This window comes from Phoca vitulina, unplaced genomic scaffold (assembly GCF_004348235.1).
Source record: "Phoca vitulina isolate PV1807 unplaced genomic scaffold, GSC_HSeal_1.0 scaffold2, whole genome shotgun sequence".
Lineage (NCBI taxonomy): Eukaryota > Metazoa > Chordata > Mammalia > Carnivora > Phocidae > Phoca > Phoca vitulina.
Window position 1 is genome coordinate 4,321,708 of NW_022589705.1, and position 18,208 is coordinate 4,339,915.

Here is an 18,208-nt window from a genome sequence, read left to right on the forward strand (position 1 = left end):
CTCTTCATGGCAAAAACACTCAACAAACCAGTAATGAAGGGAAACTTCCCCAACTCAATAAAGGGCATCTATTAAAAAAAAAACCCAAAACAACAAAAACCCACAGTTACAATGATTTTTTTTTTTTTTTTTGACAGAGAGAGAGAGATAGCGAGAGCAGGAACACAAGCAGGGGGAGTGGGAGAGGGAGAAGCAGGCTTCCCGCGGGGCAGGGATCCCGATGCGGGGCTCGATCCCAGGACCTGGGATCATGACCTGAGCCAAAGGCAGACGCTTAACGACTGAGCCACCCAGGCGCCCCTACAATGCTTTTAATGGTACAAGACTGAAAACTTTCCCTGTAAGATCAGGAACAAGACAAGGATGTCCACTTGTGCCACTACTATTCTACATTGTATTAGAGGTGCTAGCCAGGGCAATTAGGCAAGAAAAATAATTAGAAGGTGTTCAGTTTGGAAAGGAAAAGGTAAAATTGCCTTTATTCACAGATGCCATTTTATTGTATTTAAAACACCCTAAGGAATCAACCAAAAAACAATTAAAACTAATAATAAGTCCAACAAGGTTGCAGAATCCAATATCAATATATAAAAATCAGCTGTGTTTCTATATACTTGCAATGAATAAAGGGAAAAGGAAATTGAGAACAATTTCATTTACAATGGCATCAAAAAATAAAATACTTAGGAGAAATTGAATGAAAGAAGTTCAAGATTTGTACACTGACAACTACAAAACACCACTGACAGAAATTAAAGAAGACCCAAATAAACAGAAAGATGTTCCATATTGATGGATTGGAAGGCAATACTGTTAAATGGCAATACTCTCCAAACTGATCTACAGATTCAACACAATTCCTAGATGTCATCTTTGCATAAATTAATGGGTGATCCTAAAATTCATACAGAAATGCAAGAGATCTAGAACAGCCAAAACAATCTTGAAAAAGAACAAAGATGGAAGGCTCATACTTCTTGATTTCAAAATTTACTACAAAGCTACGGTAATCAAACAATGTGGTCCTGGCATAGGAAAAGACATACAGAGCAATGCAACAGAACTGGGAGTCTATAAAAATCCTTACATTCATGGATAAATGATTCTCGACAAGTGTGCCAAGACAAGTCAAGGTGGAAGGAAGAGGCTGTTCAACAAATGGTGTAGGAACAGCTGGGTGGTTCACATGCAAAAGAATAAAGCTGAATACCATCCTCTGCTACACACAAAAATCAGGGCGCCTGGGTGGCTCAGTCAGTTAAGCGTCTGCCTTCAGCTCAGGTCATGATCTCAGGGTCCTGGAACCAAGCCCTGTTTCAGGCTCCCTGCTCAGCAGGGAGTCTGCCTCTCCATCTCCCTCTGCTCTTCCCTACCCTACTTCCCACCCCCCACATCCCCACCTGGCTCATGTGCTCTCTCTCTGTCTCAAATAAATAAATAAAATCTTTTGAAAAATTAACTAGAATGGGTCATAGCACTAAATGTAAGAGCTGAAACTGTAAAACTCCTTAGAAGAAAACAGAGGCATAAATCTTCACAACCTGGGATCAGGCAATGGTTTCTTAGTTAAGACACCAAAAACATAAGCAACAAAAAGAAAAATAAATTGGACTTCATCAATATTACAAGCTTGGGTGCTTCAAGGGACACCATGAGCAAAGTGAAAAAACTACCCACAGAGTGGGAGAAGATATATTTTTTTAAGATTTTATGTATTTATTTGATAGAGAGAGAGAGACAGTGACAGAGATAGTGAGAGAGAGCACAAGCCGGGAGGAGAGGGAAAAGCAGGCTCCCCACTGAACAGGGAGCCCGACGTGGGGCTCGATCCCAGTACCCTGGGATCACGACCTGAGCGGAAGCCAGATGCTCAACCTACTGAGCCACCCAGGCACCCATGGGAGAAGATATTTTTAAACCATGTATCTGTTAAGGGGCTTTTTCCAGACTCTATGAAAAACTTGACTAATCAACAATGAAAAGATAAACTCAATTTAAAAATGGGCAAACAATCTGAATAGACATTTCTCCACATACAACCAATAACCACATGAAAAGATGCTTAACATCAACAGTCATTAAGAAAATGCAAATTAAAGCTACAATAAAATACAGCTTCACACCCACCAGGTTGCCTATGATAAAAAAGACGGAGGATAACAGGGTTAGTGAGGATGTGGTGCACTTAGAACCCTCACACATCGCTGGTGGGAATATAAAACGGTGCAGCTGCTTTGGAACACAGTTTGGCAGTTCCTCAGAGTTAAACAGAGCTCATACGACCCAGCATCACTCCTAGGTGAGAAATGAACTCCGATGTCCATCCCCAAAACTTGTACACTAATGTTTATGTCAGCAGTATTCACAGTAGCCACAAGGGTGGAAATAACCTAATGTCCGTCAACAGATGAATGGATAAACAAAATGTGGTCCATCCACATGATGGAATATTGTTCAGCCATAAAAAACCACGAAGTACTGACTCATGTTATAACGTGGATGGACCTGGAAAACGTTATGTCAAATGAAAGAAGCCAGTCACAAAAGTCCACACATATGATTCAATTTACGTGAAACGTCCAGAAGAGACAAATCGATAGCAATAGAAAGATTAGTGGTTGTCAGGGGCTGGGGGTAGGGAGTGAGCACTCACGGGTACAGAGTTTCCTTCTGGAGTGGTTAAAAACTCTGGAATAAGATCGTGGCACCGGCTGCACAACTCCATGAACATACTAAAAACCACTCAACTGTACACTTCACATGGGTGAATTTTACATGTTAACTATAATTCAATGAAGCTGTTATTAAAAAACAAACAAGCAAATATACACAATAAAAGAAGCCTGCACTTTCTCTGCTCTTTCCAATCTAAGGGTTTAAATCAATATTTTCTCTTTATCAATCTAAATGTTAACAAATTGAAGAAACTAGAAAATAATTTCATTATACACTATTGAAGTTTATTATTTTTTTTAAGATTTTATTTATTTATTTGACAGAGAGAGACACAGCGAGAGAGGGAACACAAGCAGGGGGAGTGGGAGGCGGAGAAGCAGGCTTCCTGCCAAGCAGGGAGCCCGATGCGGGGCTTGATCCCAGGATTGGAATCATGACCTGAGCCAAAGGCAGACGTCCAACGACTGAGCCATCCAGGCGCCCCAACTGAAGTTTATATTAATACAAAATAATATTAATAAAAAACTTTAATAAAAATAAACTTCAAGGTCTAGTTTACCTTTACTCTAAAAGGTAATCATGTAATTCAACAAATATCTTGTATTCATTATGCTGATTCAATTAATACCTGAATTTTTACAGGTGATTATAAATTTATACATTCAGAAATTTCTAACTGGAATCCATGGCAGATTTAGTGAAAACATTCAATATTAAACTCATAAATGATGATCCTTCATCTTGATATCCTAAATAAAATTAGGGGATCAAAAACTTTTAAATATCTACCTGCTGAAATATACATGCATACACACACACACACACACACAAATTATTTCAGAGGAGTTTAATGAATTACATGGATGAATAAGAAATATTTCTATTTGAGAATATGTATCTATGCCATTAAAAAAAGTTGACCTTTCCGTCTTATAGCATAAAAACATTTTACTTAACCAAAAACAAAATCAATTCAGAATAGACACAAAAATGCACTTGTTTTAATTAACCTTGCCATACATGACCACCACCAGCAACTATTCTTAACGAGCTGGTTGACATATATTCATCCATACCACCATAGCTCTGGCAACTCGACTAATTGATGGGAAATCTTTTTCCAGTCCCAAAACAAGGTGAGGCACAAGGCTGGGATACTTATCCCCTGTGTGGAAATACTGCTCTATAAGACGGGACAAAAATAGTGCCCATGACCGTCAGTCCTAGGGACCCCTGATGAACTTGTCTCTGAGCCTTGCACGTGTGGCAAGTCATGTAACCCCTCTGGAGGTCCAGTGCCCTCTTCTCTTTATTTATACTCCACTGTGTTCTCTAAAGGAGTTAAAACAGCTGAGTTTTGGTTCACCTATTAAAAAAAGGAAAGGAGGGGGGGCGCCTGGGTGGCTTAGTCGGTTAAATGTCTGCCTTCGGCTCAGGTCATGGTCCTAGAGTCCTGGGATCGAGCCCCACGTCAGGCTCTCTGCTCAGCAGAGAGCCTGCTTCTCCCTCTCCCTCTGCTTGCCGCTCTGCCTACTTGTGCACTCTCTCTCTCTGTCAAATAAATAAATCTTAAAAAGAAAAAAAAAGGAAATGAGGATAGTACGTGCACACAAAAATTTGTACACAAATGTTCACAGGATCATTTCTAATAGTCCAAGAACTGTAAACACCCAAATGGCCATTAGCCAATAAATGGATTAATAAAACATAGTGTCTCCACACCGTGGAGTATTATTCGGTCATAAAAATGAATGAAGTACTGATACATGCTATGACACGGATGATCCTCAAAAACACTGTATAACAATGAAGAGGAAAGAAAGACGAAAGAAAGAAAAGAAAGAAAAGAAAGAAAAGAAAGAAAGAAAGAAAGAAAGAAAGAAAGAAAGAAAGAAAGAAAGAAAGAAAGAAAGAAAAAGAAAATGCTATGTTACAGTGAAAGAAAACAGACGTGAGGACCATGTATTATATTCCATTAATGTAATGTGAAATGTCCAGAATAGGCAAGCTGATAGAGACAGGGAATAGATGAGTGGTTGCTGGAGGGCTGGGAATTGAAGGGTGTCAGCTAAGGGAGACAGGATTTCTTCGAGGTATAATGAAAATGTTCCACAAATCAAATGTGGTGATGGTTGTACAACTCTGTGAATATACTGGAAGCCACTGAATGATACCCCTTAAATGGGTAAAACTATATGGCATGTGAATTACATCTCAATAAAGAAAGCTGTTTAAGAGAAATTAAGCCACTGGCTCAAAATCCTAGGGTTGCGTTCTAGTTCAGTCTGTGGTTCAACAGGGTTCCTGGCTCACCTGCAGTTTGGAAGTCAATCTCAATAGGATTGGAGAGACTGGTGGCTGCTTCTCGCCACAGGCTGCCCCTGACAGGAGACCAGGCTGTCACCATGCAACGGTACAGCCCCGCATCCGAGACCTGAGTCTGGTACATTCGGTAGCGAAATTCATCTTCCTGCACTTTCTCCAATACAACGCCATCCACCCGCGACGCATCTGTCCAATTCTCCAGCTTCACCACAGAATCCTGGTCCAGGGAGATGATGTACTTGGTTTCATTGGGACTGGAAAGGTCCCCCACAGGCTTCTCAGCAGTGATGAGAACAGAGTAGCGTGGTGACTTAATATTCTTGGAAGACACTTTGCAAGTCATTTCAAATGTATTTCCTGCAGCAAAGAAAGGCTTCGGCTGCCTTGCCTTCACCACGAGCACAGAATCTGGAATGAAGTACCAGAAAGAGGTGATTTCCAACAGGACTAGTGAAAATGGATATGCATCTGAAAGCACAATGACAAGGAAATTGGAATTTATTTGCAAATTGCTGCACAATAGCACTTAAGAAAATCTGGAAACTCAGAAAGAAAATCACGTGTTATCTGTAAGCAGGCTACGAACCACCTCGCTAGATGAAGCAGAACAGTCTGAAATGATTTAATGGGTGTGAGGGAATCCAGGAGACGACCAGTACCCTCAAGGACGTGAGGCAGGGCTCACTCTTTGTGAATAGGAGGAGATGCGCCTGAACACAACACCCAGGTCAGGCCCTAGACCATGCCAGGGGCATCCTCTCCCTGAGGTTCTGCTGGGAAAAGTACAGGGAAAGTCTGCTTGGAAGATCAGAGCAAGGGAGAAATGGGTTCTTTCTGTTTAATCATATCATGGTCACAGTACAGAACAGATTATTAGTCAGGTGACCAGAACACACACCTGTCCATCTAGTGATTTCCACAGAGATGCCATTTTAACATTTTGAGCAAGTGTCCACGGCTACACTAACTTTACGTTTAAGTATGTTACTCCCTGCTTCTCTGTGAAAAAAGAAATCCCTAAGCATATACACATTAGAAGCCATCTATATTATAATTGCTCAATGTCAGGCACTTGGAAGGTACTTAAATATTTGTTGACTGGATGAATAAATGAATTAAACACATGCTTTTTATCCTTTAATAAGATTATTAATTCTATAATCTGTCTAGTTATAAAATAAGATTTTTATGTTGGGTTTTGTGGGCTGTTCCACCAAACCTATTAAGCAGAACAAGTGTGTTATAGTGTCTCTCCAGTATCACAGATTCCTGAGGTTCCGTTGAGCCACCCACATTCTTTCCTGATTCTCCCGTGAGTTTGGTAATCCATCCATTCATTAAACAAGTACTTTGTGAGAGCCTCCCATATTCCAGGCACTGGGAACGCCACAGTAAACAAAGCATACAGAAGTCCCTCCCTCTACATGCTAGTGGAAGAAGATGAACAAAATAAATGAGTAAAATATATGGTACAGTTAGATGGTGACAAATGTTTGAGAGAATAAAGGAGGGAAAGAGGAGAAAAACAGTGTGTGTGGGGGGAGGGGAAGGTGGGGGCACGGAGAGACAACACAATTTTAGACAGAGTGGCCAGGGATGGCATCCCTGACATCAAGGAGCTGAGAAGGTGAGGGAACAAGCCCTGTATCCATGTGGGGAACAGCATTCTAGGCAGAGGGAAGAGCAAGCAGAAAGCCAAAAGGCAGAGGTATGCCTGGCGTGTTGGAGGCACCATGGGAAAGGCAGAGGGGATGAAGAGGAGTGAGCACTGGGGAGAGTTACAGGTGAGGTCAGAAGGTAATGGGAGCTGGATGCCATAGGGTATGCAAGGCTACCACTAGGACTCTGGGATTTGCTTTGAGTGAGATGGGAAGTCTTTGAAGGTTAGGGCAGAGGAATTTCATGATCTGACTGACATTTTAACAAGGCTGCTCCAGCTGCCATTGCATGGGCGGGAGCAAAGAGAACAGTCAGGAGGGCAGTGATAAAATCCAGGCAGGAGGTGGTGGTGGCTTGCTAACAGGGGAGCGTGGCTGCAGCAACACTCTGAGTCCATCTGAAGAATGAGGAACTGAGGATGAAGGTTTTGGACTGAACAACTACAACAAAGGTGCTAGAGAAGGCCAAAAGACGACCAGAAGCACCATTTTGAACAGGAGTTTGAGATGCCCGTTAGACAAGTAGACGTGTCAACAAGGCAACAGAGTGTTGAATCTGGCATTCTGGGAAGAAGTCTGGGGTAGAAATATACATTCGGGAGTTAATGGTGTGTAAGCAGCTTTCAATTCACGAGGTTAGAAGACATCATCAAGGGAGGGAAGTCAACTAGAGAAGAAGTCCGAGGACTATGTTCTGAGGTAATCTCATGTCTCAGGGTCAGGAAATGAAGAAGATCCAGCAAAGGAGGCAGAGAAGGAGTTGTGGTGAGTTGGGAGGAAAGCCCAGAGGGGGTGGCATCCCACAGCCAAGGGAAAACCAAGGGATTTCTGGGAGGAGGGAATGACCACCTGTGCTAAATCCTGCTAAGTGAAGCAAGACAACAAACAATTGGATTTTGCAGGATGTCAATCACTACTGTTCTTAACACAAGGACCAGGGGCAAAAGTCTGATAAGAAGCAGGTGCCATAGAGAACGGGAAGAGAGAAAGTAGAGACACCCACTGAGTACAGACAAATCAAATGCTTTGGCTATAAAAGGAAAGAAAGAGCAATGGGTGGGGGCAAAGCGGTTTGGAGAAGGGGAAGACAGAGAGAGAAGTGAGTTCAAAATTATTTTATAAAATACTAAAACAGGAACAGGAGGTCTAACAATATTCAGAGGCCAACAGAAAAGGTCCAGAAAAGAGAGGAATATTGATGACATAAGAGAGAGGGGCCTCGTGCCTCACCAGTGAGAGGGGCTGGCCTTTGCTAGGACATGGGCTGGGGGCAAGCATGTGGAAATTCTCCTCTGATTGTTTCTGTTTCTTTAGGGAAAGAGAACCCAGGACCAACAGCTGAGAGTAAGGCTGGGCGAGGAGGTTTTCAGACAAAGAAGGTGGTATGCAATAATCATTTTGGAGAGTAGGGAAGCAAACGGATTATGGAAATGCAGAATGATTGCCAGGCAGTGTTGAGAGCCCCGTTGACATAAATGATCACAGATTTAACGTGAAGCCAGTCAACACATTTAAATGTTTTTATCCAACTACAAATGTAGGTAGGGAGGTAGCAGAAGGTTGGCTTTGGACTGGTTTGTGGTTTGGCCAGAGCATAATGCAAAACAAGAGCAGGGCAAGGGAGCTTGGGGTGCAAGGGTGTGTTCTGGCTGGCCAGGAATCTAAGTAGGGTAACTGTCCATCTTATCCTCTCTTCCACCCCTGGACATATCTAAGAATGGAAGATACATACATACATACATACATACATACAATCTTAAAAAGAAAAAATTCCAATGCCCAAGGCTGCACACACCCTCAGCCAACTAAGATAGGACCTCTGGTGGGACTCAAGCATCAGTGTTTTTTTAAAGCTCCTCAGGTAATCATGAGGTGCAGTCTAAGTGTGGGCCAGCGTTGTATGTGGAAGAGAAGCTACAAGTCAGTGAGAGTACTTGAGAGCATGGCTGTGAAACAAAAGTTAACCACTTCCCCAAGGGAACGAGGAGGACCCAGGAGTCCAATGAGGGGGGTGACACAAGCTGATGAACAGGCCCCACTGTATGAGGAGCATGGGGAGAAAACACTTCCGCTCAGGAGACCCCAGGGCAAACAGCGGCCTCGGGGGGAAGAGGAGAGCGAGGTTGGTCATGTTTAATGTGGGAAAGAGCAAGGAACATTCCAAGCTGAGCCTCAGGCAACAGGAGATTCTGCTGAGCTCCCAGAGGGCCCTGTTTGGGGCTGGGGATGGGATGGGGGGGGTGGCGGCAATCAGTCAACTAAGGCGTGTCGAGGGGCATGTGATACTTCACATCCAGGGCACGAGGGGGACCTAGGAGGCCTGGGCTTCCTGTAGTGATGGACTTGACAAGTCCGACGTCCCAACGCAGACAGTGCTCCGAGCATCGGGAGGAGATGTAGCAAAGAAACTTTCCCTCAAGTTCTTGTCACCCCTCTCCAGAAACGATCTCTCTGCAGGGATGACTGGCACCTCAGGAGCACGTGCAACAGTCTGGCCCCCACCCCCGTGCCCCCGGTATGTGGCCCTGCATCCAGCGGGAACTCGCAGACGTGAGCACACCCCCAAGGCCCGAGACCACCCTGCAGAGCAACAGCGTCAAGGGCCGTGGGAACCGATGAGCTACCACCCCCAAGCGCCAGCTCTCTCACGGGGACTGAGCCTTCGCCAGCGTCAGCATCTTGAAGGAGTCCATGCTGTTTTTAGAGCAGTAGTCATTTGAGCTCACATTTTCTTGGATTCCTAGCAGGGAGACCCGGCATATAAAACCGCGCAGTGCGACGAGCTGGGCCAAAACAAAAACCCCAAACCTCAGTGAACAAGAATAAAGCGCCTACCTTCGGATGCCCAAAATATGGTGACGGGTTTGGAGAAGACATCCTTGCTCTTCACCCAGCTGTCGTTACGCTGCCTGGTCCACGCAGACACAACACAGTAATAATTGCCTCTGTCTTCCTCTGTAGTCCTTTGGATTCGGAAACTGAACGTGTCCGTGTGCTCTTTAGAAAAAATAAAGTCTCCGTCCTGGGCGCGCTGCTTGCTCCGGTCTCCATACTTGAGCGTCCAGTCCCCGCTCATGACTGCAAGAAGCTCGCTGGCCACCACGTCGTCGCTGCGCCGGTTCACCCTATAGTACCAGGACACGGTGAAGCGGACGCTGGCCTCCGAGCTCTTCATGTCCACTATCCGGCACTCCAGCTCTGTGAGGTCGTCGGAAAACTCGGGGACTTTCGAAGCATTCAGGTACACCTGGTAGTCTGGTTCTGAACGAGAGAGGAGCAAGGATTAAAAAAAAAAAAAAAATCAGACAGCTACATACTAAGAATGAGCCAGAGGAACGAGGCGAGTGCTACTCCTGTCCTGACAATCAAATGCCCAACCCACCAACTACAGTGATGGAAAGGAAAGTCTTCGCCCCGGATAGGAAGGATCCGGAAAGAGTCTGTTATGGCAAAACTCGTACAACGCTGCACCGCTACGGTCCCCAGGACACCTTCCAAGGCCAGAAGCCAAATGTCCGCAATCCGAGTCTGGACCTTTCCGTAGGGTTGGGAGCTGCCAGCAGTGTCTCCAGGAGGTCAGTCCTCCGAGAAGGATCTAAGACGGCTCGGGGCTCACACTCCACCAAGGTTTTGCGTGGAGTGCCAAGCGGTGCCCACAGACCTCCAAAGCCCCCGCTGGGCTGCACAGGGAAACCCCATCCCAGAGTACATTCCAGCACTCGAGGCCAATCCCCACGGGGCCTGGGGTCCTGCCATCCCTGGCCAGGCCCCAAACGCAAGGCCCTCGGGTTTCCCCCTGCCGATTCTCGTTCTCAGTTTCCTGGTCCTCTGCCTTTTTTCACTCAATCTGTGTTCAGTGATCAATAAGCACCCATCCTCACACTCCCCAGATGACATTCTTTTCACAGCCACATGTAACCCTCCCAACACAATTCTGCCAACCCTGAAGCCGGCTCCTGCGGATCCTGGCTCTGGGAAAGCCTGCTCCCTCAGGGCCACCCCCCCTCCCCTGTCCAGTACAAATTCTGACGGGGGTGGGAGGAAAGCCAGCCCTCTCCTAGGGTCCCCTGCCACTGTTGCAGCCCTCTTCATCTTCACTTGTGTGGAAACCCCTTCTTCCTCTGACATTCACTGTGCCGGTTTCATCCATTTTTGTAACTCCATGTTTCTGTCTTTGCTGACCCCTAGGCCTTCCTCCATGCTTGCCAAGAACTGGTACTGGAACCTTTGTCGCCTTCCTCCCTCTGCCCCCACCCCCTCCCCAGGTCATTCCCAATGACCTGAGGATCTCCAGCCCCCACACCATGTCACACCACTGTGGTCACCTACCAGCAGTGGCCTTCTCCTCTTGACCAGCACTTGAGGCCAATCCCCACGATTGCCTCCACTCCTTCAAACTTCCACTCCTTCTTCAATGTAACCTCCTCTGGGGTCCCCTCCCAGGTCCCCAGAGCGTGGCCCCCTTTCTCCATGCTCCCACAAGCCATGGAGGGGCACTTGGTCAGCAGCAGCCTCCCCCTGTTATCATGCCTTGTTGAAGGTCTCGTCCCCAAGCTCCAAACACACAGCCTTACAAGCTCAGTAGGCGCTCAGCCAATGTGTGCTGCCTGGCTTTTAGAGAAGGCTACACTTTTCTCTTGTGGCACGTGGCCTGCTAGGAGCATCCGAACTCTCCCTAAACAGAACTTTCCATCTGCCACCACTATCTTTATTCCCATCACCTCAATCAAACAGTTTAGTTTTATTTAACATTGTTTTTATTTATGACTCACTCAGATTATAAACTGCTGAGGTCAAGGAACTGTTCTTTTGTGATTTACGCTTCTAATAAAATGTGTAACATCATGACTTCCCTAAGAATGATTCAGTGGCCAGGAAAAGGAAAGCAGTCAAAATCCTGTCCCCTTCAAATGTCATCTTCATGAGCATTTAATTGCAATGAGGGTGGTCCCCACGGCACACACAGTTAAAGCAACGGGCCCCGGCCGCCAACAGGAGCACGCCGCGTCGTGAGGGGGACACTGTGCAGAGACACCGCGGGCTGCTAGAGCATCACCCCCCCGAGCTGTACAGCTCGGGGGCGTCCTGCCTCGTGGGCGGAGGGCCAGCACCCCACACTGCCTCTGCAGTAACACCGACTGTGGAGGAAATACCACCGAAATGCCTTTAGGCCGTCACGTGCGTAAGACAAGGTGTCCCAAGGGACCCGACATCCCAGGCTTCAGCCCCTTCCCTCCTGGCGGACTCTGCCAAAGCAACGTAGCCGCAGCCAGGACCCTCAGGTTCCCTCACGTGGCAAGGACAGCCGCGGACTGGCTGGGCGCCGGGCAAGACGGCGCCCCTCCGTCAGGACTGGCCCGGAACACCGCACCGTCTCGAGCGCTCGGGACACGGCGGCGGCCCGCCTCCCATGTGGAGCATGACACGGGGACCCTTCACGTGCTCCCATGTTACCCTGAACGACAAACTGAGGCCGTGAAGAGCAGTGGTGGAGGGCTGGGGCTCTGCAGCCAGCCTGTTCGGATCCTGGCTCTGCCATCGGCTTGCTGTGTGCTCGGGCCCATGCCTTCACCTCTCTGGTGCTCACTTGTAAAAAACAGAGGTAGTAACAGTAACTAGCTCACAACCTGGCTGTGAGGATGAAGAGTTAAAGTATGCAGGGACGCCCGGCTGGCTCAGTCAGTACAGCATGTGCCTCTTAATCTCGGGGTTGTAAGTTCGAGTCCCGTGCTGGGTGTAGAGATGACTTAAAAATAAAGTATTTTTATTTTTTATTTATTTTTTTAAAGATTTTATTTATTTATTTGACAGAGAGAGAGAGACAGCGAGAGAGAGAAAACACAAGCAGGGGGAGTGGGAGAGGGAGAAGCAGGCTCCCCGCTGAGCAGAGAGCCCGATATGGGGCTCGATCCCAGGACCCTGGGATCATGACCTGAGTGGAAGGCAGACGCTTAACGACCAAGCCACCCAGGCGCCCCAAAAATAAAGTTTTTTCTAAAAAGACTTAAAATATACATGAAAGTGCTTAAACCAGTGCCTGGTACGTGTGCAAATGTATATGTACACACACGTATTCATAGATATATATACACACACACGTACGTATCTGTGAACTACTATTCCCCATCCAGAGCTCTGAAGAGTCAGTCACGTGCCTGAATAGCTCAAAAGTGGCAAATCTGAACCCAGGGCCATGTCCCTTCTATCACCTTTCAAGGACATCCGCACCTCACAGATGAGCCAAGCTCCCTGTCTTCTAAACTCCATTATTTTCTCACGACCACTGACTGGCTCGTGACCTGCAGCAACACAGAATGCCGTGACTGGCAATGACATGACTATGGTCCTGCCACCAGGGATCTGACCCAGGAAGACCGCTCCCCACAGGCCGTCCCCTCAGCCTGGATGACCAGCACAGTCCAAACGGCCAGGAGGCAACCTGTCGTATTTCTCTTCTGTCTCATCAGTCACCAGCTCTTAAAAAGAAACCCTTTGGTCCTTTGGGGTTTACTTCCTTCCCTTGAGCATAGTCCTCTGAAGTGGCACTGTGAAAATAAAGGCTGTCCAAGTTAGCATGAAAGATGGTAGAGAAGCGGTGACATCAGTGGTCAGACCATGGGACACATGGAAGAGGTAGGCAAAACTAGCTCCCGCACCAACCACCTGAGCAGCCCTCTCCCTCTCCTCCTACACCCTGGCCTGGCCGCCCCCAGGGCGCCCTCCTTGTTCCAGAACCCAGCTGCTCCCCTGGGTTCTTCCGTAGGCTCAGACCCTAACACGGGCACAGAGCAGGCTTCTAGGCATCCCGGTTTCATGCTTCCATGGCATCACCAGCACAGCACATCTGTACCCTGATCCCCTCACTCTCCACCTGCCTCTGCCAATGCGCACGTGCATGCACACACACACACACGCAAGTATACATACACAAGCACATTCATACACTCATACATGCAGGCGTGCACACACACGCACACGTTCATACACAGGCACACTCGTTCATGAATGCACACACGTATACATACACACACTCACATATCCATACACACACGTGTGCAAATATGCACACATTCATACACTGGCACTCCCGTCCATGCATGCACACACATATACATATACACACTCGTATATCCATGCACACACACAGTGTGCAGGTATACATACACAAGCACACATTCATACATGCATGTGCGCACACACAAGCACACACTCATACACTGGCACTCTCGTTCATGCATGCACACATATACATATACACACTCATATATCCATGCACACACACAGTGTGCAAGTATACATACACAAGCACACGTTCATACATGCATGTGCACACACACAAGCACACACTCATACAAAGGCACACTCGTTCATGAATGCACACACATGTATACATATACATACTCATATATCCATACACACGTGTGCAAGTATACACACAAGCACACATTCATACACTGGCACACTCGTTCATGCATGCACACACATATACATATACACACTCATATATCCATGCACACACAGTGTGCAAGTATACATACACAAGCACACATTCATACATGCATGTGCACGCACACAAGCACATACTCATACACCGGCACTCTCGTTCATGCATGCACACACATATACATATACACACTCATATATCCATGCACACACACAGTGTGCAAGTATACATGCGTGTGCATTCATATGCTGGCACACTCGTTCATGCATGCACACACACATATACATACTCATATATCCATGCACACACACAGTGTGCAAGTATACATACACAAGCACACATTCATACATGCATGTGCGCGCACACAAGCACACACTCATACACAGGCACACTCGTTCATGCATGCACACACACGTGTGCAAGTATACATACACAAGCACACATTCATACACAGGGACACTCATTCATGCATGTGCGCACACATGTATATATACACACTCATATCCATGTGTGCGCGCATACACACACACACACACACGTGGACACAGCTGACTCCCACTCCAAACAGACATGGCCAACTCCTCCTCCTAACTTCCAAATACGGTTCCTGCTGCCACACCCACCATTCACTCTCCCAGTCACCTCTGCTTGAATTGTGTGCCATCTCCCGACTCTCCACTCTGAGGGTCCCCAACTCTCACACTGCCCCCATTCCAGGACTTGCACACAGTGGATGCTCTATAAATATTTGTGAATAAAAGTGGAAACCTCATGAACACCATCCTCATTCAGGCTCTCTTTGCTTCCAGCCAAAACGATCATGATAACCTCCCAACGCACCTCTAGGCAGACACAGTTATCTGCACAATAAACCTCCCGTGGCTTTTCTTCTCACTTCCTGAGTAAGAACACACTCCCCAGCCTGGCATGCAAGGTGCTCATCAGTGTGAGTCTAACCCATGTGTCCAGCCTCACCGCCTCCCTCATTCCGATACATAGTCTACGCTCCACTGAGACCACACCTCTCACCATTCCCTAACCACCTCCTATGCTTCCAGGTTTTCTGTCTCCCTTCCTGCTGTTCCCTCTGCCTCAGCACCTGGGACAGCTGCTCGGTTGGTTGCTGAACAGATGACTGAACAGACTCTCCCATTCTACTCCATCCTCCACCTCCAAGTGAGTCAGTTTAAACCCTATGGATCCAAACAGAGAAAGGAGAGCACAGCGGGGTTGCAGCTAGGGCATATACATACATATACATATACACACTCATGTGCATGCATGAACGAGTGTGCACATCTAGAGGAATCGCGGCCTGGCAGGAGAGGAGAATCTCTTCGTTGACTGGTTGGTCTCATTCTCTGTTAAGACTAAATCTCAGGCCCCCAAAAGGGAGGACCTTAATGCAAAGGCAAACAAAAACCAGTGGGTTCCTGGCTTGGGAACTCATAAGGCACAGGTTCCAGGGATTTAAAGGATGTTCAAAGGTCGTCTGGACTACCCACCAGCCTTTCAGGTCCACTTTGGACTTGGACTCCCGGAGAAGCCATGGCTCCACTATGTCACAGTGGCAGGAGCGCCGGTGGGCTCTTCTTTAGTTTTTGTTTTAGTGCACGTGTAGACATTTTCCTTTATTGTTGTTCTACAAGTTTAAACATTCTGTGCAGAAACGGCCTGTTCCTTGAAATCCATCATGCACGTACTTCTCCTATATAGCCTTTCCTACTTAAAGGAGAATGCCTACTTCGAACTTACCTGTCATACCTCTACTTCATGTTCAACAAACCTTCACAGAGAACCCACCACCCACCAGGCTTACTGCTAAGGATTTTATCTGAACGCTGCCTTGAACTTTGATTATTATTGTATATATGTCTTCTGGACCTTCTGTAGGACTCTGCCCGGGGACAGGGACCCCCTACCTAATTCATCCGTATGTGCTATGCCTGCAGTGCCTTGCACATAAAAGACACTAACACTCTTGCTGAATTGGAGTAAATTTAATATTTTGCATAAAAATGCTCATTTTTGGCATAAGCATTTCATCACTACTGATTACCGCTACATCCTGCTTGATCTCATCAAGAAATCAGCTAAGAATGCTATGGTGGTTATGTTTAAAAAATGCTTATCAGTTGAGGATGCATACTAAAGTACTTAATGTCAAAATGACATGTGTCTGGGATATGCTTTAAATTCTTCCAGAAGAAGAAAAAGTGCGTGTGTGCGTGCGTGCGTGTGTGTCTGCAGGAGGGAGGAGAGATGAAATAAGATTAGCAGAATACTGGTAATTATTGAAGCTGGTGCTTCTTTCTACTTCTGTGTTAGTTTTTTTAAAATTTATATTCCAAAAAGTAAAAAAAAAAACCTAACAAACAACCCACCCACACTGTAAGCCCTTTCACAGAATACTGAGGCCAGTCTCACCATGACATCATCACTTCTATTCTTAGAAATAAGGATCTGCTCCCTAATCGGGCTCCAGGACGCTGCTGCTCATAGACACACCACCTCCTAAAGCTACGGCCTCTAACACTGCAACCCTCTCCCCATCCCCTGCCCAAAGAAAGACTTGGTTTTTTTAATACGGGTCATTAAACTCCCTTGTTACAACTTCCAAAAACAGTGAAAAGCTGTCAGAGTCCTTGGCTAATTTGTTAAAGCAGATACTTTGTGCCTACTGTGCGCAGGGACCTGCACTGGAGGTTTTCACAGAGACTGCCTCCTTTTCCTCTCACAGTAATTCTGTAAGGGCGGTGTTTCATCATCCCTGTTTGAGAACGACAAGCACAGCAGCTGGCCCTGACTGAGGGCTTCCTGTAGGCCGGGGGCCGTGCTGTACATTTTCCTTGCCTTCTCGCTTAAGCTTAACAACCTTATGACACAGGTACGATTTTCATGTATGTTTCCTAAATGGAAAAAAAAAAAAACAACAAAGCAAAACAAAACCCAAAGCCCAGAGGAGTCAGGTTGGAAGCCGAAGGTCTCGCACGGCGCGTGTGAGCAGAATGACGGCTTGGCTCCCACCAGGACCAAACCGCACAACCTCCTTATACGCCTGGTTATTAATGCTTTCTCGAAGCCTGCTCCGTCCCAGAAGGCAAGAGTGGTAATCACAGCCGAGGCACTGATCCCGAACTGTGTACAACAGGGCCCTGTTCTAATACCCGCTTTGAAGCTTCGTTAACTTGGGAGAGCTCATCAGAGGAGCAGGCTGCGTACACGAGTTAGAGGAAACCAGGAGAAGGCGTGCCCTCGCCTCTGCTGAGGCCGGTTCTAGTCTCTTGAACTGGACAGGTACTCCGGGGGCAGCCGAGCAAGTTGACTAATTGTCAGAGTTGCTACTCTCGTCATGTGCCAAACAATTAAATGTTCTCTCCCGTCTAAACAGACAAGGCTCTAAAAGCCTGTTGTTTGGGGGAGACACTTTACCCTACGTGGGCAGAACCTTTATTAGGAGGTTGTTTTCAGCACTAGCCATTTTGGAGGAAACAGTAGTATCATTTGGATGACCCTTGTGCAGTTTTTCTCTCTTCATCCTCACTCACTGCTCCCAGAAGAGGAAGAGTGAATTCCCAGGTTTGGGAGCAGGGGCAGAAAGACGGCTGGGTGTGGTCAGCCCAACCCCTTCTCCTTGGGAGCGGCTGCTTCCAGGACACACATCCCTAGTCCCTCCATGCCCTGAGACAGACCTGTATGTCTTAGTTAGATAAGCACTTGGTGTGGAAGAGTATGTTACATACTGACCCTGCCTTCCCCAAACACCAGTATCATTATTACCACCCTGAGAATGAATAGAGACCTTGAGTGCCAGGCACTGTGCTAAACACTTCATCTGCATTCTCCCATGAAACCAAGGAAACCAAAGCATCACACCCAAGATAACACGCCTAGAACGTGGTGGAGCAGGACCCCAGCACTTGCCCAGTGCTACCTTGCCTTCAGAGATAACCATGGGCAGAGAGCTGATAATAGTTGCCCATAACAGTCTGCAGACCTGAGTCTGATCTCCTGTGGATGGCGCAGGACTCTGAAGTCTCTACCAAGTACTGAGCAGATTAGCAGCTCCTTTTAAAGAAAAATAATTGCCTCCCTTGCTGGCACA

At 46.8% G+C, this 18,208-nt stretch overlaps 1 protein-coding gene across 1 annotated transcript in view; it reads right to left on the minus strand.

Annotated features, from left to right (window-relative positions):
- PTGFRN (prostaglandin F2 receptor inhibitor) overlaps positions 1-18,208 on the minus strand; it is an 82,077-nt gene that overhangs the window by 14,179 nt on the left and 49,690 nt on the right. Inside the window, exons 5-6 of the mRNA XM_032420742.1 lie at positions 9,495-9,920; positions 4,990-5,409 (exon numbers count right to left, since the gene is read on the minus strand). Coding sequence (XP_032276633.1) covers positions 4,990-5,409; positions 9,495-9,920 — 846 coding nt within the window. The remainder of the gene's footprint in view (positions 1-4,989; positions 5,410-9,494; positions 9,921-18,208) is intronic.